Source organism: Lichenostomus cassidix, chromosome 4A, assembly GCF_008360975.1.
Source record: "Lichenostomus cassidix isolate B80296 chromosome 4A, HeHo_3.0, whole genome shotgun sequence".
Taxonomy (NCBI): Eukaryota; Metazoa; Chordata; class Aves; order Passeriformes; family Meliphagidae; genus Lichenostomus; species Lichenostomus cassidix.
In genome coordinates this window covers 8193574-8216760 of record NC_139485.1, presented here as the reverse complement: position 1 = coordinate 8216760, position 23187 = coordinate 8193574, and the positions used below count along the sequence as shown (strand labels likewise).

The following is a 23187-nucleotide window of genomic DNA, read 5'->3' as shown; positions in this document are numbered from 1 at the left end:
AGTTGCATTGGCTTCTAAAAGAAAACCAGCAAACCACCATCTGTGAGCAGATCAGAGGAGTTGCATTATCTTAAAGAGATTGGGAAGAAGAAGCGTCTTTGAAAGAAAACCAGTTTGAGATTCCCAGATAATAAGCAGTATCAGCTCTTACCTTTTGGTCCTGGAAATCCAATATCACCTGTAAGCCCTTTATCACCTGGGAGTCCAGGTCGGCCACGCTCTCCCAGGGCTCCACTCTCTGCACCAAATACATCTCCAGGAGCTCCTTTTATTCCAGCTAAGCCTGAAGCACCCATTTTCCCTGGCAAACCATCAGTTCCATCCAGTCCTGGAAGTCCCTGTGCACCTTGCTCTCCTCGTGGTCCAGGGAAGCCTTAAAGACAAGAGCAGTAAAAGTCACTCAGCAGAATAACTGCTTCCAATAGAATCTCAAACAAAACACACATTTTAAAAATTTCATGCAAGAAAAATTTCCTTGAAAAGCTGCAGAATATTTCCATACAGAATTAGAAACAATAATTGGTGATAGAAAGCATTATGAACGTATGAGGCGGAAGTGGCCAAAAAGGTTAGATAACTTTCTCAATAATGTATTGTACAATTAATCAGTCAATAAAAAGAACTCCAGCCACTTCCCTCTTACCAGGCTCCCCTTGCAAGCCTATGATTCCTGGAGACCCTGGGTGTCCTTTAGAACCATGTAACCCAGGTTGGCCTGGAATGCCAGAAAAGCCTTTGCTGCCTTTGGGACCTAAGAGTAAAAATATATCAATTAATAATATCAATAAATGAATAGCAGAAGACAAAAACACAACACAAGAAAACAGAATCAGATCTTTTCTGCAAAGCTGGTGCTGGATACACAATTTAAGCTAAATAAAGTCTCAAATTTTTGGCTGTTCATGAGCTACATAAACACAGAAGCAGAGGGTTTGTGTTCAAGGCAACATGAAGGAGGAAAAAAATGGTGCACTCATTAGGATCCTCCTTGGGATTTAGGCCCAGTCACTTTGGGGAAAAAAAGGACATTGTTCTGCCAGTTAAGCCCCTGGAATAACTACCACTTGGAGGAGGATTAATTAGGAGGCATTATCTTCCTTGAGCAATAAGTGTGCTTGGTAGTCAGCCAGGGCATTACATCAGTTGTCTCCCTACCTGGCAGTCCTGGAAAGCCAGGAGTCCCCGGGGGCCCATATGCTCCAGGAACTATGCAGGGCAAGGTGATACCTACAACAAAGAAACACTGAGGTTGTACACAGCCTCTTTCAGAGATGGACAGAAGAGGAATATTTAGATGTTTTTTACAGGACACATCATATGTGGTTGTGCATGACTTTACGCACATCAAGCGCTGCTAACATCTCAAATATGTGATGTTAAAGGGCATTCAGAGCCTGGTAATTGTCTGATCTCATCCCTATTCCTGATCTGCTGCACGACCAGTAAAAGTCAGCAACTATTGCTGTGGACTTCTTGTAGCATGAGACCCAGGATTCCACCCAGTAACTCGTCCTCCCTAAGGCAGGAGCTGTGTGAGCTTTTTATAAAATACAGGGTTAGACTTCCAAAGCCAGACTGTTTCACCCTGTTTTACTGCACAAACTCGAAAATCCCTCAGTGGTGTCTTTGACGTGATAACTTCAGTAAGTCACAGACCCTTTAAATGTCTTTCCTCATTTTCATGACAAGGCCTTTCAATCTGGACAGCATAAGAAATTATTATTTCTTCCACCCACACACATTTCTTTAAAATTAGATGAAATTTACTACATCAAAGGGTCTTTTAATATATGCAAATTATTTTCTAGTATGGGAGGAAAGATGCATTCACAAGTTTTCTTGCACATCTCTATGGAGGTGCAAACTGAATTGGCTAATGACTTACTCCCTTTCCCACATATTTTGACTATAGATACTCTCCTACAAAGGACTGTTCATTGTTCCCAAAGCTTTGATGTAGCATTCATAATAAGCTGGCTTCTGATGGGCTCCGCAGAATATCTGGAGTTCACATCATGCACAAAGCATTTTACTTTTACTTATCTCACAATGCAATTTTAATTTAGCAGATTCTGTGAGAGACAATTTACCCAACAAAGACGTAAGCATTCATAGCTAGGAATTAGTAAAGCTTTTAGCATTTAGCATGTGACTTGAATTGGAAAAAAAGCTTATGCAGACTGTCCCTGGGGGACATTAATGCTAGCTATCTCCTCGCCCCATAACAACTCCCCAGCATGACACTGGTGTGAGGTAATATGACCATCCGGCACATCCGGCAGCCTCCCGATGCTGCCCTGGCCTTGCTCTCACCTCCCTCTGGGCCTGAGATTCCTCTGCCAACTCCTCTCACTGTGGTGGTCTCACCACCGAGGGGTTTGAACTCAGAGCATCACTTTATCAGTCCAGAAATCTATGCCACAATATGATGCCTGAAAATACATTACTGGCTCTGTATTACTGACACAGACAGAATTACAAACCTAGAAGCCCAAGTACACACAGGATGGAAGATACACTGGAAATCAGCAGTGACAAAGAAAAAAATGCTGTTTACTTTAAGTTATATTTAAATGGCTGACATGGAATCAAGACACTGGGACCAGCTCTATGCAGTCATTTTGCTATGAAAATATTTTTCATAAATGTTTGACGTGAATTTCCATGTAATTTGAGAATGAGCATAAAACATTATATATGAAGCATTATCAAACCAACATTTACCTACTTTAACACTTATTATGGTATGCTATATGTGCATATAATGACACACACCAACAGCCAAACCATAGTACCTCAGCAAGCAAACACAGCCCAGAGCTGGCTGTAGTCATAGCTGAATTCCCTACCTGTCATGGCAATCTCTTATTTACCAATGTCTGTTCATTCATACAATGTCCTACCATTTCTTCTTTTAAAAAAATCTGGAGCTCTTATTTCAGTAATGGTAGTAGCTCTGAAAACTGATTCAGACATCTCAGATATTAGTACATTACTATTTCTATCTGGACAATGAATTAGACTTCTATAAAATCCTCATTTTATCATTATTCCTAACTACTTCTGGTGTAAAATGGCTTTCCAGCATTAGTCAGGGAGTAGGTCCATCTAACAGTCCTAGTATTTCAGCACTGCTTGAGTATTTATTGCTTATTAGCTCTGTGCTCCTAAACATGACAATTTGAGGAAGCTGTGACTGCTGTGTGAGGTCTGGCGAGCCCACAAATGAGTTTCAATTACTTTGAAGAGCAATCTTTAGCCAAATACAATCTTATGGCCTGGCCACAGGCACAGCAGTAAATTGAGTACCATTTGAGTTGCAGCTTTACACCTTTCCCAAGAGCAGCAACACCTACCTGGAGGGCCTGGAAGACCTACTTGTCCTGGAAACCCATCCATGCCGGGGTCACCTGGTGGTCCACGAACTCCACTAGGACCTGGGTATCCCACACCAGGAGAACCAGTTTCTCCACGATGGCCCTTGGAGCCAGGTAATCCTGGCAGCCCTTTCTCACCCGGGAAACCCAGTCCACCATCTCCCTGTTCACAGCAAAGACAATTACAGCTGAAAATCAAAGCGATGCAAAAAGAATATCCACCATTGTCATTTTAAATAGTGTGAAAGAGTTAGGTTGGTCCTGTGCAAGGCTCTGGTGAGCCTGAAAAGATATACAGAAATCACTACAAATAATCCATCTTTCTTTTAAACCACAGGAAACCTCATGAATATTAAAAAGAATATTTTATGTTGTATTTGTCAAAATGCAAATATTACATATTCTGAGAGACATTTACTTTCTTTTTAATTAATAAGATTCTGGTGTGACTTTTTTATTTCAAGTTACCCCTACAATATCTTTGGTCTTTTAGGACACAACATAGAACAGCATTAGGGTCTACTGAAGTTTGCCTTCTGATAGAGGCATAAGGATTGTCAATTATTAATACTGACCAAGACAAATTTGTGCTCAGGGACTGTGAACTTTTTATGTATTTGTACATTCACCACAGGGCTAATCAAAACTAGTTTGCCAGGCCTGGCTGTTTTCTCTGCTCCTTATTTGAACCCTGAAACACTGCTGCTAAATTAATCTGATCTTACTGGAGGGCCTGGTGGGCCTGGCAAGCCTGGAAGTCCATCCCTGCCTGGACTTCCCGGGATGCCTGAAGGTCCTCTGGGTGCTGTTGCTCCACGGTCCCCACGAGCACCTTTCACTGTTGCATAAGATGGATCCCCTTTTTCTCCCTTCAGGCCTGGAAGACCTTGCTGACCAGCTGAAGCCTACAGACCAAAAGATTAAAAATAAAAAAAGGAACATGAATATGCAGAGAAAAGGCTTTGCTTCTTAAAAAAGTCATATGAGGACAGGACACAATGACTGGATCAGACAGAATCTCCAGAGGGTTTCCGATTGTATATGTTACCCTGGGAGGGGGGGAAACAAGTTAGAGGTTTGATTATTTTCAACTGTTTCTACTGTCACTACAGCTCCACAGTGGCAAGACAAAACCTGGTAATTGGAACAGCAATCTTGTATGGCATCTGAGAACATTACATCACTCATGATATAATGGGACCCAAGTACTGAATCTTCTTCTCTATTGCTTGGTGTGCTGCACTTCCTGACACTGATAAAGATACTCTGAAGACAAAAGTCTTGGATCATTATGGACTAGGATTTTCAAAAGTAAATACTGGCAATGAGCAATGCTCAGCACTTTGGAAAATACTATGGTTGCTGTTTGACAGAAAACAGAGCTCAACTCTCACTAACATATTTAGCATACAGCAGATAGGAAGCAGACTGCATCTGTGGTGCGCACAGTTTTTATAGCTATGAGCAATGATGTGGAAAGATCTCCCTGTTTGATTTTTCAGATCTTCTCTCCATGCACATGTACAAGTGCTTCCCCAGCCAGCCCTCTGTTAGGAAGAGCCCTGGGTCTAATCCATGTATGTCTACTTCCAAGTCCTGGGATGAACAACTATTACTGCTTTTCTCTTGACTGATGAATGTGCAGTTCTCAGAACTGAAGAACCATTTGTTCTCCCAGTTTTATAGCTGATAATATCTCTACTTTCAGTTTCTTTACACAGATCAGTTTCTAGGTTGCCTTTTTATTTTTTTTTTAATCCAAATAAATAGAAGTAATTATGAAAAAAAACCCCTGTTCTGCTTTCATTACATTCAAGACCAGCAATTGCACATGGGCACCCCTGTAATTCACCAATACCAATACAAACTCTTCCTGCCTTACCTGAGGGCCTCGAAGTCCTGGTGCACCCACAGAGCCTGGGTCTCCACCAATGCCCTTGGCACCAGGCAAACCAGGGCTTCCTGATGGACCTGGGGGGCCTGAGATGCCTTTTGGACCAGCTCTTGTAACTCCTCCATCACAAGCACAATCACCTGCCTCTCCTGGAAAACAGTCAACACTCCAAACTCAGTCTCATTTGGATAAAGACCCTTTTCAGTTGCAAGAGCTCCAAAAGCAGCATTTGATTCAATTAAGACAAAGCCATTCTCATATGATTTGATTTTATGCCTCCTCTGCTCAGGTGATATGAGTGCCAAGCAAGTGGAGCTCAGGTTTTCTCCAGTTAAATTTCCATGCAATGCCCATCACCAAATAACTATGTGCAGCATGAACCTAAGCACTTCTTGACCTCTTCCCAAAGGTTTAAACTTTCCTAAACAGATGGGTTTAGGAGAGTTTTAGGGAGGTCTTGTGCATTTTTGAAGAGATAGTTACCAGAGAAAACAAATCCATACGCCCACTCACAGCAGGTTACAATGACCCCCAGCTGAATCTTTCAGGTTACAGTGACCTTCTGAATTGTAACTGGCCATGGATCCAAACAATCACCAAGCACAGTGAGGTCTGCATCATCCCAACTTTTGCTGCTGGTTCTGTCACACACTAAGACCCAAATGTTCATGATTTTTAGCACAGAGTAGAATAAAACTAAGTTTTTCTGCCATTTGTAGCCTGTATTGCAAAAAGCAGTGAACAAGATTTTATTTCTAAGTCTCATGGCTTTAAAGTACAACTTACTTAGCTAATTTTCTGGGTATGAGATGTTTATCAGCATATTTGCCTGAGCAGAGTAAGAAGTAAAAATAGGATTTTACTGGCAGTGCTGGGCACAACTCCCTCTAAATTTGCAAGGCTGTTGGCTTCTTCAACCCCTCCTGCAACTTGTCATGAAGACACTTACAACTCATCCCTTAGGATATTAACCATGTGTAAATATCTTTTAGCCCAATGACTGCTGAAAAGCTCTCCCAAAACAAGAGGCAATTACCTTTGTAGCCCTTTGGACCCAAAGCTCCTGGCAGCCCTCTTTGCCCAGGTTCCCCTGGGGCCCCAGTCCTTCCATTCAGGATTGTCCCTAGGGAGACTGAAGGGCCTACATGCAGAAAGAAGGCAAGGAAAGGCCATGAGAAAGGTGATTTCCAGCTCATTACTGACTTACAACATCAGTGATGCAACTGGCACAGGATGAAACTGCAGCTGTGGATGTAACACAAGGAGATGGAACTTGGTTGGTACCACAGGCTGCAGCTCTGCCACGTTTGCTTCTAGCTCCTCATACAGGAAAACAAAAGCTCTCACAGTGTGGATGCAACAGAATCTCATTCCTCTACCATAGGTTTACCAGTTGACCAAAGAACTCACCCAACTGTGGACAGGTAGCGTAAAGAAGAGCAAATGGCTTTCATTCAGTGGCTGCAGCTCAGGGAAGATACTAAAGGGCAAAAGGGTTAAGAGGACTTTCCCTGCCCCTCACTTCACGACTGCAGGATTGTTTCCTATATCACTTTATATGCTGAATAGAATGTGAAACATAAGCTGATGGAAACAGCAGCAGAAAGTGATCAAACGTAATCTAAAACTACACTGTCTGAAAACCCTTCCCCTCTGTGACAACAGTAAGATGGAGTGCTGACCAGCACTGTCTGATGCTCCATGGAAACAAACTGCAGCCATCAGCTAAACACAGCCACAGCAGCTTTACAGACTCTGCAGAAAACTGAGCCAGATTTGACTAGCAAACAGTTACTGACAAGAGAACACATATTTCTTCTCCACAAAAAATCATTTCATCAGACCGTGCTCACTGGCTCCATCACCAGAGTGTCCCCTGCTCTGAAAGGTTGGCTCTCAAAAATAAACCAGCTTGTGGTAGAATGGTAAAACACAAAATTTTGTAAAATCAACCCTGATCATGTAATACTCAATTTCTGAGGAAAACAAAACAATGCACAATTAATCTAATCAGGACATCCATACAAATAAACATGTGAAAACAAAATCCCATTTCCTTAGGTCTGGAAACTGTCTCTTCAGGCATCCTATCTGACTCCTGGTACCCAAACTACCTGCTCACGAGGCACACGTTTACCTCAGGTCATGCTCTATTCTTTGCCTAAGCCAATAGGAGACTGGCCTAGAACTTCAAAGTCCTTTGTGTCATAAATTGTGTCTACACAAGCTTATGCTTCAGTCTCTCAGGACACCACTCAACAATAATTAGCTCTACTGTCTTACCTCAAAGAAGTGTCTGCTGATATAGATATATTTAAGTTTGTGAGTCACAATCACAATGAGGAGTCAGTCAAACATTTACAATTTACAGATGAATAATCCTTGCTGGCAAAGACCTAAATATATAAATGATTATTTGTCCTGTTTCACTCTGAATCCAATACAAAAATAGACGTAAAAAAATCTACATACGTGGTGAACCAGGCAATCCTGGTGCTCCTGGCAGGCCTGGTAAACCAGCTCTGCCGGGAGAGCCTGGTAATCCAATTGTTGCTCTTCCCGGTTCTCCCACTTCACCCTTCACTCCTGGAATACCTGGAGACCCTCCAGGGCCCATTCCATCTAGACAACAATGACACAATGAGCAGCTCTCCAGCAGCAAACACATTGAAGCATTTTTAATGTTAAGATAATTACCGTTGTACCCTGAACTGCAATCATGTTAGCACAGAACAATTTATAATTGCACACCAAAGAAAAAGTACTAATTGGAGGCACCAACTGGCTCCCATTTACACACTTCTTTGGTCATCCAAAAAACTTCACAGCACAGCATTTAAGTCTCACTGATCAATTAGACAATTAACTGTATAAGACTGAGGAGTTTTATTTTCTGATTTTCTTAGTAGTTCCTCATCTCTGGATCACTGCAGGCCAGAACTTCCCAGATGACATTCAAATGAAACAGAAATTTTGAATGAGATCTTTGATGGGACAAACAGGTTGCACCCCCAGTGGGTTTATCAAGCCAATCTGTTAGCTTTTTATTGCAAATATAAAGTGATGAAAAAAATTTCAAAACCATTCATTAAAATTTAGAACATAGGAAAGGTTCTGTCAATCAGCTCATTCAAAATGGAACTCAAACAGCCTCCTGTGTACACTGCTACACCAAATATTCACACATGAAGACTTACCTGGGCTGTAATAATTGCAGCACTAATTCTGCTCCCATCCAAGCCAACACAATTGGCTTCCCTATGTGTCATCCCTGCCTCCTATGTCTCACAGAGCAGCCTGCAAATCAGCCAGCTGAAGGAGCAGGAAGAGGTTTGCTCCATTACCTCTACCACCTGAAGGACACTACCCAGAGACATCTCTGCAAAGCCCTCAGCAAGCAGCCTGCCAAGGGCACCGGGGGCAGCTGCTTTACCTCTCTCCAGGCCTGGAAACCCTGGAGCTCCTGGAAGGCCTGGCAAACCACTGATCCCTTCATCTCCTGGAGGACCAGGTGTTCCTGGGTTTCCTGGGTCACCCGGGGCACCTGTCAGACAAAGAGGAAAACAGGGAAGAAAGTCACATGAGAATTTCTGCAGAAAGACTGTTCAGTCAATTGCTGTAGTGGCCAGTGATCTCATGGATAATGAAGGCTGCCAAGCTGTGAGCGAGAAACCTGTTAGTCAAAGTTAGTAATAATGGGAAAAACTCCTCCTGAGCTGTTACAGAGGTTGTTTCAAACTAGACTACACATCAAGGAGAAAGAATAGGAGAGACCATACAATGTGTCCCCTTACCTTTATGGCTTCAGAGACTGTTCCCATCCAGGCCTCAATCAGCTGTGGCATTAATGAGCTAATTTTCTCAACAATATTCTTACCACATTGGACAACAAATAACAGCAGAATGACATTCAGAGCACCCCTTACCAACCAACACCAGCAAGCTGTTTTTCCTGAGTACACTGAAGACAGACTCAAGTGTATCTACAGAGCAGACACAGCACTTGCCCATGCTCACATACAGTCTGTCAGGCAAGACATTTCATTCTGCCTTGAAACACATCACTCTGTAATGCGGAGATGAAAGGTTTTCTGTAAATTCTTAAGTTATAAACAAAGGACTAAACATATGTGTATCCAAACAATATAGAAATTAAAGGAAAAATAATAAAGGATGGATTAGACCCAGTATACAATGTGGGAAAGTGGTAAAATATATTAGGAAAGAAAGTTGAATCAGAAAAAATGCTTTAGATGAGTTCCAAAACAAAATGGAAATGTGTACCTGAAATGACTACACCTTCCCTGTCAATTATGATGGGAGGGCCTGGGGGACCAATGTCACCTAATTCACCCTGTAAAGAAAACAGATTCACACCACATTCAGAGGGGTGATGGAGAGGAGGCTACTTGTCAGGAAACAGACTGTATTATGGTACCAATGTCAGCAGTCATTCACTGACTAACCATCATTCTTTGTCCTGCTGAAGAATTCACTTTGTTCTGCTATTCATAATCATCTGCTGTCCTGACTTACATCGTTCCTATCTGATGAACCTGATGGCTGCTTCAGATAAGATGGCTGCTACTATCCAGCTATCCTCTGAAGGTCTCCAATCTCCTCACTAGGAAGCACAGACATGTATATACAATGTGTACTGGAGACCAGTTATGTCAGCACACTGACCAGTAGCAGGTAGACAATATCTGTTTCTCATTTTTAAAAGCATTCATCACTGTACCTACCTGTTGCCTTGGAATACTGAATTTCAGTAAGAGAAGCTTACAGAAAAATGGATTCCTTCATAAAATCATCCAGGTAGAACAAGCAAGTTGTGACAAAGTGCAGTGTCATTCCTTGCTCTCACTGACACTCTCAAAGAGTATCAGATCCTCTTTGAAACTGCAAGTGCAAAATCTGACTGTTGTCCAAACTGCCATCATATTTATCATATAAACACCATTCAGTGAGCCAAGGCAGTGCACACTTTGTTGCTTCTTCCAGTAATAATCCTCTGTACATAAACTTTTACTAATTCTTCCATGTGCTCTGCACAAAAAATCCCTTCAGTACTTGCATTTTACAAGTCTGCAGTCTTGGTGGCAGATCAGTGTTTTCACAGCAAACTACTATCCAATCATTTTCCACTCAGCTTCCAGCTGTCTGACTGCATAAGTTGTAAGATACCCAGAAAATGTTTGCTTTGCATCACCTATCTCCAGCACAAGAAAATGAACACACTCTCAGACTTGTCAATACTTGTAGATCTGTGACCCAAGACTTTAGCATCAGCAACTATCTTAACATCCACTTACTTCCACCTAATCTTGCCTCGACAGTCCAATAAATATGGCATTTGTGTAAGGATAAAGGAGACCAGAAAGGCTACACCTACAATTCTAAGCCATGAAGTAGCATGACTGAACATTGAGAAAGTATTAAAATACCTGAGTGTTCACAGCTCAGCAACCACACATTTTTATGCTTAACAATAAAGTAAAGAGGAACTGAAACATACTGAAAATTACAGTGATATAGGGGCAAACAAGAGGTTTGATTGGAGCAATGATACTTATTTAATTCATGTAAATACCTTCAGAAAAACAATGCTTTAATAAGAAGTTACCTTCATGCCTTCAACGCCATCCAGTCCTGGATAGCCTGGAACACCTGGGTGACCCTGCAAAATCACACAGGGCAACAATGATACACAGTGAGACAGTAAGTGGCATTATTTTTTAGCTGAAACATCTGTAGAGCCTGGACTTAAATCACAAACCCAGTTCTCTGTCCTACTTGAAGAAGAAATAAAGGAAAACTGATAGCATCAATTTCTCAGCACTCACAAAATACCAGAGCTCCTTCAGGCCTCGTGCTGTGAAGATGGTGAGAACTTGCAAGCAGGCTGAGAGTGTGCAAATCAGGAGAACACCTAGGAGTTCTCATAGAACTGTAGAAATGCTTGCAGAATGAAGAGTCTAGAACATTCTTTTCTTTGTCCCACACATTTTGTCTTCCCTCTTTTCCCCTTCTAACAAATTATTGGCATCAAAACATTTAAAATACCACTGGGAGATGCAGCTCTCCAGCTCCCCATTTCCTGGTGGCATTTCAGGGACACCAAAATTCCCCTTCTGGGTGTCTGACTAGAAATCTACTGTTTCTGTTGGGTAACATATCCAAACTGGCCCAATACAGATTTCAAATCCCACTGCCACTGCTGACAAAATGGGATACTCCAAGAGCTCTGGAGCAGGGAACTTTAAATCTTGCCTGGGATTCTGAAGCCTCAGGCTGCTTCATCCCCTAGTATAGCTTGCATGCAGTACTGCTGAGAAACCTGTCATAAAGGCCTTGTTTTTAATGATATAATTTTAACATATAGATATGAATTAGATCATGCTGGAGAGACCATCACCTGTACTATATTTTGAAGAGGATATACATTAAACAAAATATAGAAGAAAGTGACTGAACACATAGGGTTAACTAGAGAGACAGTTCAACGGACCTACAGTTTTTAATGGACTTTCTACTTGGTTTAACCATGTCAATAAGGCAGGTGTATTTATCCATCAGAGACCTTAGAGCCACTCGATAAGGAAGTCAGTAGCTCTTATGCAGTTCGAGGGCTTCTGTAACTCTAAGTACAGTAAAAATAAAAGAAATTTCACCTTTCTCCCTGGAATTCCATCAGATCCATCCAGTCCCAAAAGACCCTAGAACAGCAAAGAAATTAACTTTTAGAGGCTCCATCTCAGCTTGATCAGGCTTCAAATATCTCAGCATCAAAGAAGGACAAGTCAAATTTTTCAAAAGGAGAATCTACCACTGCTTTTCCTACCTCTCAATTATTAACAGTCGCAATATAAAGAATTCAACAAAATAACTGATAAAAGCAGGCTTGTCTTAAAATTTAACCACTGTTTTTCTAATGGGCAGTTCGAGTTAAGGAAGTCATGGTGTCTCAACTTACTAGGACCTTAGGTGTTACTTTGTAGTCATAAAACCAATAAATCTTAGTGGGATCAAGACTTTCTACCCAATGATTTACTCTGCACACACAGAACAGAATGTCTTGGTCATCCTGTTGAGTTGGAGCACATCTCTGCAGGGAATGTTTCTGTGGATGAAAGGCCTACTTCATGTATTTGAGACCAGGAGTTTATGGACTTTGTGAAGTTACCTACCCTGCCACCTGGTAAGCCAGGCACACCTTTTTCTCCTTTTTCTCCAACGCCTCCAAAGCCCTGAGGAAAAATGTCAACAGTAGATCTGTAGTCAGTTTGGAAATGAACACATTCCTAAGTAAAGTGGACATAAACCCATTTATGAATTTGAACAGTTCAATAGAGAGACAAAGGGCACTAACTGTTTCTGCTGGGACTACTTTGTCCCAGAAAAAAAACTTGAATCAATCAGACTTGGCAGCATGTGCAGCACAGTGCCTTTTTATTCCCCAGGACTTCCATCCATTTAAACCATGGCACATATTTCAGTAGCAACTGCAAGTGACCCCATGTTATAGACAGCAAAGACCTGCCAGTGCTACTCTGTGTTCTATTCTACACTGAGAAATTATTTCAAGTCTCATTTTGTAACAGCAGCAGCTCAAGGGAATGTTCAGAGCATGCATTTGCCTTCTAACGCCCAAGAATGACTCAATACTAGCATTTTCACGCTCAACATTTGGAAATGTTTGGTGGTTTTCCCAGTCAGCAAGAAGTATCAAATCCAGAGATAGAACACCAGGATTTAATTTCAGCAAGAGTTACAGTAGTTAAGCAATTTTCAGGCTTCAATCGTAAAATATCTTACGGTTGTGGTTAAGTTTGCACATATGTTCAATTTCACCAGTTTCAATGGGTCTCTTGTGATGAATAAAGCTCATAATGCTCATAATGGAACATGTCCAGAAAGGCTAATAACAATCTGTGCTTCATGTACAGGTTTTTCTTGCACGTATTTTGCCTGAGAACATCTGTACATTGAAGAAACTGGCAAACAATTTATCTTATTAGTCAGAAGTTTCCAAAAATATTTATTCCCTAAACTTATTGAAACAACCTCTGTTTACAAAAGGTTTTAAGCTGGGAAATAGCTCTCTGGAACCCAGGGATAAATTGTTTTTCTTAATTCATATAGAGAAGATGCTACACCATGCCGAGTGGATGAGCACTAACGTTAAACAGACAAATTTTAACTGGATGTATATAGACAGAAAGATCTGCATGTGCTTTACAGCTTTAAAGGAAAATATCAAAAGATATTTTTAGATACAATTAAAGGGAAAAAACTAGGAAAAAACTTAAAAAATGCACATGGGACAAAGAACACTGCCATCAAGTGGCCATGCCACGGGTAGAGCTCCGTGCAGGTCTCTGCAAACAGCAGGCTGCAGGTACTGCTATCTTGGCTGCTTTGTAAATCTGTGGTAGGACAGCATTATCTTCTTCGTATCTACAGCACAAAAAACGATCAGATTACAGTTACACTCTTCAAAAAGTCTTGTGAACATTTTTATCAGATTTTCAAAGTTCTCTGGTGCCTAGAAGCTCCTGTAGAGACCTTGTGAGCTATTCAGAGGGTGTTGAACCATCTAACCCACATTAGGCACATGTTAAAAACACTCCTTTGTCCTTACCGGGATGCCAGGCAGTCCTGGGTCTCCAGGGAATCCTTGAGGACCTGGTTCACCCTGGCAAGGGGGAAGAAACAAACACAATAGATCACTGTGCCTGTGAAAGCAAGACTCTCTCCTATACACCCACCATGCTCCTGACACCTAAAGTAAGGCTGTGCAATTTGTTTGTCAGTGAGCACACTGGGTTTGTGTCCCCATGTGCCACATCAAGTCTCTCAGCACCGTGCTGGTGCATCCTCTGGCCACTTCCACAGCCTCAAACACCACTGCCTGGGAACTGCTGCTCCACTGTCCCCAGCTGCTGCAAGCCAAATTAAAAGCATTTCCTATCATCATCTAGGAAATTGGAACACACACAGAACTTCATGAAAAGCAGCAAAATAACACATGTTGAGACAGCAAAGTCTTCACAACTCTGCTTACAAACTCCAGAGTGAGCCCAAAGGAATGGGGCTTGTTTGAGCCTCTCCTCACACTAATGTAACCCCACCAAGTATGACAATCTCTCATGACTACACAGGGGCTAAGGCAAGCTCAGACTGGGCTCCCAAACCAACCTGTATAAGTCCCAGATTAATTCAGTATGCCTAAATTTCTTGTGTCTAGAGAATCCTTAACTTGAGGTCCACACAACTTTTATGAAAACACTGATGACCTAAATCATCTCAGTAATAACAAAGTAAAGGTGACAAAAAATCTGATTATTTCAGAGCAGTGTGCACCAAGGCAAAAGAGCTGGAGATTCCATTTATTTTTCTAAATTGATTTTTTTTTGCTTCATCTGACACAATTTCACAGGTCCAACAAAAACAAACTATAGTTCACTTATTTTTAGGATTAATGATGAAAACTTTTAAATAGCTTCCAGATTTCTCCTTCTGAGAGGTGTGTATTCTCTAGTGGTCCACAATGCTCTGAGCTATGAATACTTTTATTCAATAATCATTTGACAGAATAAACTGGTACACAAAATTATTTTGATTTGGCAATATAACAACTCTCACTGTTCAGTAATTTTGAAAGAGCATGGAGAGGGAGAGGGTTTGGAAAACGAATTTACAGACCTTTTCTCCTTGCTTCCCCTTTGGAAATCCCATAAATTCCAGTATTCCAGTGGATGGTGGGGGACCTGGAGGCCCAGGCAGCCCCACATCACCCTGTTGTCAAAAGAGGAAGATATTAACATAGCAGACCATGTTTGATTTTCTATGGAACTGGCCTACAAATCAGAAGAAAAACCCCTTTAATGATATCTCATGATTATAAATCTGTGTGCCTGAATGCTGCCATGGGAATTTGTGGAAAATGGAAAATGTTAGTATCTAGCCACTTTCTAGACAATAAAGCTATGATGGAGCTCTAGAATATTATTTCATGCTCTTTCTATAATAGAACAAGTTTCATTTACCTTTTCTCCTTTCTCTCCTTGAAAGCCTAATCCCATGTTACCCTAGGAGAGAAAAAAACCATGGATGAATGAATAATAAAACAACAGCAACAACACCATCACTATCATCTAGGTCCACAGCACTGTTACTCCCCCCCAAAATTAGCACTAAATAGAAGACAGTAAAGGTAGGTACTTACTTTTGGACCTGGTGGCCCAGGGGGACCCACTGGACCCTAAACGTAAACAAGATCAAGATTTTATTCCTTCTGACTTAATGAAGATGCGAACAAGTGGAGCAATGCTGGGATCTGCAGTGGTATCTGAACTTTCTTGCCTCCAAAGCAAAAGCAAGACAAATGCTCTCAAGTCTTCACATATCCAACAGAACAGCCCTTTGACACCATCGTTAATTAAGGAAACACTTCAACTTCAAGCCAACAAATATGTTGGTTTGGCTTTACCTTTACCCAATAGAAGTTTTCTTGTAGGATCTTGAAAAACCAACTCTAACATTGCTCATGACAACGAAGGCTCCAAACCTCAGAGATCAGCCTACTCCCCCAGGCCCTGAGGTGAGGAAGTGCTCAGAGCAGTAAAATGAGGTGTTTGCAGAGCACTGCAGAGCTCTGCTGGAGCCCTTGGTCACGTTTGCTGCCCTGGATGCCCCAGAGAGGAGCCTTTGCTCTTGTGATCAGATCAAACTACCCCAGACCAAGCATCCTTTGCTACAAGTCAGCTCTGCTCAGTCCTTTCAGGTGCACTGGTACTTTTGCTCATTGTCACGACACAAGCAGAGACAGGAAGGGAAAACTGCCAACAGCTTGAGCTGTTCTATCAACAAGTGCAACAGCTGAGCTTTCTTACCTGCAAACCTGGTAATCCTATAGGGCCTGCAGGGCCGATTGGACCTGGAAAACCCTTTGGGCCCTATAAAAAGAACAGAGGCCAAATACAGGCTGTGTAGCATTTACCCCATCAAACCCCATCCAAAGTGAGTCTCAGGAAACATTAAGTAATATCCCCTAGTTAGTCGGTAAATTTAAATATTAAAACAATTTAGTTCATATGATTAGATGGATTAGATGTATTTTGAAAATCAAAGTTAAAGAGTTCAATGGCAGAAGGCAGTTTGATTTGAAAAAGGAATAATGAAATAGGTAACAGTAAAAATCCAACTTCCTCTGCCATAATGTGGATCCACTCACACCCCTACCAAGCTAGAATTACTCACACTACTGGTATCACACATGTAAATACACTTCCCACTAACTTGAAAAGGATCCTGGAGAACCAATACCTGAAAATGTACCGATTCAATATTCTTTAAAATCATTTTTTCCCCACATTAAATAACTTACAGGAACTCCATCCAATCCAGGAAGACCATTTTCACCCTAAAAATTATAAATGAATGGGTAAAAATTATGCAACATTATGGCAACAAACTATAAGGAACATCAAGCTCTGTATAAATAGAAATATTTGCTGTTAACATTAGATCAAATGTAAATGGGAAAATATCTTGAAATCTGTGCTTCCATAATTATATTGGGTAATGGAGACCTCTAGAGAAATTAGAACCATTTTATTTATGTGTAACAAGAGAAAATAAAGTAGCATTAAAAAAAAATTAATTACAAAACCACTGAAAATACACTATAAAAACTTTTATTACATAACCACTATAAAATATGCAAAAGTATATCATCATAGTATAAAATTATCCTAATTTTCCATAAATACAGAAGTGTTTAAATTTTTCCATAAATACAGATCTGTTTAAATTTTTCCAACTTGGGAATATATTTAATGTAAGTAGAATATTAAAAGAGTTCCTAATTTTGACAAAGTCAGTGTAAGAGGCCTTATATCACAGAGTGAATTTTAAAATATTTTCAATATTTAAGGATGCATGTATGTAAACTGAGAATGTGATGGATTAATTTCTAGTACCCTGCAGTACAAAAAACACTGGGAGGCAGCTGGAATCTCACAGTAGAAATCGTAACATGCACTGAAAGTAACAGAATGAGCAATATCCCAGCATCCCAGTGTGGGATGAACAAGGTCTCTGCAAAGACCAAGCAATTCCAGGTTCTGAGATTATTCTGTGTAGTCATTAATGAAGTTATTACAAGGCCTTTTCCACAGCTCTGCACTCAGACACACAGAACTGACACCATGAGTAATTGAACTTGCAGTATCAGCCCTGCAACCTGTGGGACATCTTGTCTATTTTCTCCTATGTGATGACAAGACTTACCTTCACTCCTTTAAGACTGCCTTGAGCAAAAACAGGTTCTCCTTTAAGGCCTTTCAGGCCAGGACGACCCTGATTAAAAAAAAATAAAATAAAAAGAAAGTAAAAAATAAATGTCTGGAAAAAATACTGCTTTAGTTTTGAAAGACTCTCTAATCAGCATAATGAACAAGGTAACTCCTGGCTCCAGTAAACTGTAAAAGTACTACTGCTGCTTTGTCAGAGAATCTGTGCTATTATGAGAACTAAAGACTTCCTGCAGTTTTAATAAAACAAGGTTCTGCAAACATTTGCTCTAGTTTTTTCCTGTTTGTATTAGATTTCCCTTTTATTTTAGGCCTTTGATAACTTTAGATCCTGTTTGAACCTGTTTGACATGGTGTAACTCCCCTGTTCATATAGACACCAATGCCATTTAGAGGGACCTTGGCAGGCTTGAGGGATGTAAACCTCATCAAGTGCAAGATCGTGCAACTGAGTTGGGGCAATCCCAATCATGGATTCAGGCTGGGCAATGAGTGGTTTGAAAGCAGCCCTGGAGAAGGACTTGGGGGTATTTGTGGTTGAAAAACTGAGTTGTCAGTGTGGGTTTGCAGCCCAGACAGCCACCCATTTCCCGGGATGCATCCAAAGCAGCAATGGCAGTAGGTGAGAGAGGGGATTTTATCCACAGCATCTTCACTTTATCTTCAGAGTGGATAAGAAAATCGAGCTCTAACAATGCTAATAAACTTAGGGTTATTTGGGTTCATCCTAAATGCTTGGCAGTTACTTCTGCAATAATGTCACAAAAATCAAATCCTGGTTTGGTGACTACAGAACACCACATTTGAGTTGGGACATACAGGCAGTCCAGGCAGGCCAGGAAACCCATCTGGTCCAGAAATGCCAGGACTCCCCGTGGTTCCATTGCAGCCATCAAGGCCAGGGAGGCCTCTAGGTCCAGACTGCCCAGGGTGACCCTGTGTAAAGGGAAAAAGAGAGAATGACTGACAGAATCCATTATTTTATTAGTAATACTGTTGTCCCCAGAAAACTGGTATCTTCCTTCCAAATGGCAACACAAACCAAAAGAATTGCGTAACTCCCAACCAAGTTCAGACTGCAACAGAATGAGCTTCTTCAGCCAGCTTTGTTTGTCCTCCCTAAAGGTTAAACCCTAGAACATTGGCTGCATTCATCTGATTACCTTTTTCTCCAAGGGCTAGTTTTCTGGAGTACATAACTTGTGCATGAGTAGGTCCCGAAAGGGCGATCCTCATCCCACAGCAGTGTGAGCCATATGGAGTGTAACAGTGTCAAACAGCACACAAGGGTGCACCTGACACCGGGAATGGAAGTTGCTCATGTGAAAGCAAGGGCAGAGGCAGACCCAACAATACTGAGCATTTATAATTCCAATCTGCTTGGAGTTTCAGTGACTTCTCTTCCTCTCCAGTGTGGATTCTTTCTTTTAATAGACCAACAGATGTTAAAGCTCCAGCATCAGGCCATTCAAGTAGAACAGCTTTATTTGTTATATTATACGTAAGACCTTAGGCAAAGCAACTGGGAGAAAGATCCAATTAAACTAACAATATTTTTTTAGAAGTATTTGTAATGGTCAATTACTAATCAAGCAGAGCAAAACGCAATTGTAACTTATTCTGATTTCCCACCTCTTTTGCCCTGGTATAGCTCTACTAATTTGACTGGAGTTTACTCCGCATGGAACGAGTGCAAAGGAGATCAAAGCTGGAGACTTTAGGTACTTTTTCTTCAGTGCCATATGGGTATGTGAGGACAGAAGGCAGAAAGGCAGAACTGTCAGTCACATTGCCCAGGTTTCAAGTAGCTCCTTATTCTATACTGCTTTTTCTATAAATAAGTCCTGTGGCACTCAATGACATCGTTTTAAGGCAAGGAGAAAAATTAAACTTATGAAGATAGTATGAGTAACTTGACAATTCCCTCTCTCCCCTCGGTACACGGTGATCTTGACTCATCCCAAAAGTACTTTTGTTTGATCCCAAAGATTTCTCCTCAAGATATGGCACTAAGCTAGTTATGACTCACATTAGGAAAGTAAAAAAAATAAACATGGGTAAAATGGAGATAAAGCAGAACATTAACAATCCTTCATGCCTGACACTTAAAATAAAACACATTAGCAACACTAAAGGTCTTCCCAGTCCAAGCCAACAGCATATGCTGACCAAACTCAATGAGAACTCTGCAGTAATGTAAAGCCCTTTATCTAAGGATCTTTAAATCCCTCGCAAAAATGTCGGAATGCTATAATCTTAATTTTATAGATGGGAAGCTGGGCTCACACAGTAGCAGAATGACTTTCTCAAGGATGCAGAGCAGCTTAGGCCATAGTTATGTAAATACTCAAGCTGATCACTGGTCTCAGCTGCTGCCAGGAGGGCTATTGCACACTACTGCTCACACATACCTCCTCCCCATGCTGGCAGAGTAGGAAACAAACACAGCAGAGAAATAACTGTTCTGTTTCTTAATGGGGTTAATTTTCAGTCAGATGAAGTCCTTGGTCCAGCTCGTTTGGCAACTTCATTGAGATTTGTGCCAACAAAATCGAGAGACCTGATCTGCTTTCTGTCAGTCAACAAGGTACAAACTGAATGAACATCAAGCGTGTCTCAACTAGAGGACTGAGGCAGCTCACTCAGACCAATATAAATTTGAGACTTAACAAGGCATGGAATGAAGTCATCCCAAAGCATTACCATCAGGGACCACTGCATTAACAGGGCCAGTTGCTCCAATGATTAAAGTCTGTTTGTCAAAATACCCACATGTGGTGTGAAAGCAGGGACTTGCGAGGTCCTGGTAAAGCAACAGGAGTAGGCTGAAGCACCAATTTATTGCCTCTTACATTTACCTCTTAGAAATTATTTTATTAATTTTGTCCATGCAGGATGTCATAGCCAAGAGCATCAAGTCACTGGCAGGACAGGCAGTGACTGCAGAGGGAGGCCAGAGTTGTCATTGTCTACCAGGTCTTCCACTTTGTTCACAGCATCAACAAAACCAGGAGCTATGTGGGACAAGTGCACATGTATCTGGTTACAGCACAAGGTGACCAGCTGCAAGGTTTAGTGAAGCTGAAAGGGCCAACATCTGCCCCTCAGAGTGAGGCAACAGGGAGCCAAGCTGCTCCAGCTTTAGTGCTGGCTGAGAGCCAGCCTGTGGCAGGCAGCTGCTGGCTGAGCCATGTCCTGGGAAATGCTTTGGGTGAGATCTCCTAGCTCTCTGACCAACACAGCCTGTAAGTGGCCCAAAGGGCTTTGGTATCCTCTTAATATGGGAGTAGGGCTCACAAAGAGAGGACACAAAGTATGCTGATCACAGTGATTTCTCATGTGTGCTACATAAATCTGTGCCCCTGTCACTTAATCCCGTGGCATCCATGTCTGTGGTTCTGAGCCAAAACATGACACAGACTGACACACAGGCACACACACACACACATTCTGTCTCTTTTGCTCTAGGAAAACAATCCACAGGATTTCATACTTTATAGCTAATCTGCAATCAGAGTTCATAACGTTTTGTTTTAAGACCCTTACCTGAGGAGATACCAAATACCCACAATTGACTTCCTTGAGAGTTGCTAAGTCCTGCCTTAAAAGAACCATTTCCCAGGGGTTTAAAAAGTTATTTAAAGAGCTGTTTTGGCCTGAAAAAGTTGTGGTTAATAGTTTCATTGCTCTCACCTCCTCTAATTCCTGCTTTGGCAAATGTGCCAATTGAACACAAGCACCTCAACTGACTAAGGCAGAAGACTTTCACAGGCTTTACTTATACATATCAGGGTGATTCGTTTACAGATCTGAGTTAAAACACAGGTTGGAGAGATGCTTGTGCTCTCTGTTCTCACAAAAGGAGACATTTGGTGTGAGACAGATAAGGAAACTCGAACTGGTTATCTGGGCCCTCCTTTATCTGACTCTTGCTTGTGCACTGACACTGTGATCCCAAGAGGCCTTTTCTCTAAATCAAACAGCACAAAGGCCATCCCAACAGGAGAGCTCAATGAATATTTAAAAACAGAGAAACAAATGCAATTAAGGATGAATACAAAACTAATTGAATAAACAGTTTCATGGTTGCTGATACAGCAAGTGGCCTTTCTACAGCCATCGCCAAGTACTTGCATTTACTCTAGAAAGATCACAAAACTGCCTCTTCGTATAGCTCTGGCTTTCATGGCACAGACAAGGGCTCACTTATAAAAATATTTCCTCCTAGAACTCCTTGGACAGTTCATGAAAAGCTATATACATCTCCCAGCTCCAGTTCCAGTCTTTGCCAGAGGTGTCCTTGAATCTTGTCCTATTGAAAAGAATAAACTTCCCAAGTAGGGCTAAGGATTTGAGGGTTTCTCCTACAGCATGACATGAAAGTCTAGCAATAAACACATGTAGCTGCTGTATTTACTAGGTTAAAGGGATTAGTCAGGCCAGCTGCAATAACATGATTTACTTGCCCCATTCCCCAAGGGAACTCTGTGGAATACCACTTCCCTTAAGGTGAACAGTGGGATTCCCCTCCGAATAACGGCCTTGCCCATGGCCATGACTAAACTACATCTGCCCACACTAACATACCTGCATACTACAAAGAATCTCTCTTCATATTTAGATGTGCAGAGATAGCAATATATCTGTCAGACACACACGCTCTCTCCTTTGCTCTGCATTTCACACATCCACATAAAGTGCCTACACTTGTATACACTTCACAAAAAACCTAAGTTACTCCCTACTCTGAAATGTAATGGCAAATGTAAAAATATTTACTCAAGCAGTGGTGGTTGCTATTTTCACCCTACAATGGAAGCATTTATTTCAGTGGCTGTAATGTAAACTGTATGAACTAGTTTCCCTTTCCCCTTTTTCTGCCCTGCAGTTGAGGCACAGAAGACCCACAGTGTTGAGCACTTTGCTGCTTGTGCCCAGCAAAATCTGCCTCTTTTGCATTCACCCACCTGCAGCATGTTGCAAAGCAGAGTAGATCTGCATATGCTGAAGGCTTTGAATGCTCTCATCTGCCTCCCCTGCTCTCCTTGGAATGCCTGTCACTGCCAACTACCTGGCATTGGCCGTTGCTCTATCTCTGCCTCCCCTCACTGTTGGGAATCCCCTTTCTCCTGAGCCTCATCTGAAAAAATACCCTGAGAACAGTGTGTTCCCACAGTGTGTTCAATTAAATTAAGCATTATGGGAACAGCTTGTTCTCTTCAGACCTAGACAGTTGGCTAGTGGTAAAAGAAAAAAAAAAAATAGCAGCAAGGGAGTAGAGCAGGAGAGAAAACAGGCAAGGATGAGAAGAGGGGGAGTGAAGGACAAGGGCCAGGAAGGAGCTGGAATCAAACAAGCTCATGTACAAGGCCAAGGGTGCATTTTCAGCCAATCTACCACAACAATTCAGTTTTTGATAGGAAGTAAGAAAACACAGCCCAACTGTTGGAGCTCCTGGACAGCTGAGAAAGCAGGAAAGATGAGAAAGAGTAAAAGCATAGTCTGAAGGCACAATGATACACAGGATGGAAAAATGTCACCAAGAAAATAAAAAGGATTTTAATATCAGAAGGAGAAAGCAGGATGAACTAAATAC

The 23187-nt window shown here is 41.5% G+C and overlaps 1 protein-coding gene across 3 annotated transcripts in view; it reads right to left on the bottom strand.

Annotated features, from left to right (window-relative positions):
• The window catches only part of COL4A6 (collagen type IV alpha 6 chain), a 106996-nt gene that overhangs the window by 14389 nt on the left and 69420 nt on the right, over positions 1-23187 (bottom strand). For all 3 annotated transcript variants that reach the window (XM_085060365.1, XM_085060366.1, XM_085060367.1), the window contains 21 exons: positions 18411-18527; positions 17569-17637; positions 16664-16699; positions 16170-16232; positions 15503-15538; positions 15324-15365; positions 14980-15072; positions 13916-13969; positions 12462-12521; positions 11946-11990; positions 10898-10951; positions 9556-9625; positions 8705-8815; positions 7744-7893; positions 6308-6412; positions 5260-5420; positions 4103-4282; positions 3357-3540; positions 1156-1227; positions 644-751; positions 152-373 (listed from right to left, as the gene is read on the bottom strand). In XM_085060365.1, coding sequence (XP_084916491.1) covers positions 152-373; positions 644-751; positions 1156-1227; positions 3357-3540; positions 4103-4282; positions 5260-5420; positions 6308-6412; positions 7744-7893; positions 8705-8815; positions 9556-9625; positions 10898-10951; positions 11946-11990; positions 12462-12521; positions 13916-13969; positions 14980-15072; positions 15324-15365; positions 15503-15538; positions 16170-16232; positions 16664-16699; positions 17569-17637; positions 18411-18527 — 2032 coding nt within the window. The remainder of the gene's footprint in view (positions 1-151; positions 374-643; positions 752-1155; positions 1228-3356; positions 3541-4102; positions 4283-5259; positions 5421-6307; positions 6413-7743; positions 7894-8704; positions 8816-9555; positions 9626-10897; positions 10952-11945; positions 11991-12461; positions 12522-13915; positions 13970-14979; positions 15073-15323; positions 15366-15502; positions 15539-16169; positions 16233-16663; positions 16700-17568; positions 17638-18410; positions 18528-23187) is intronic.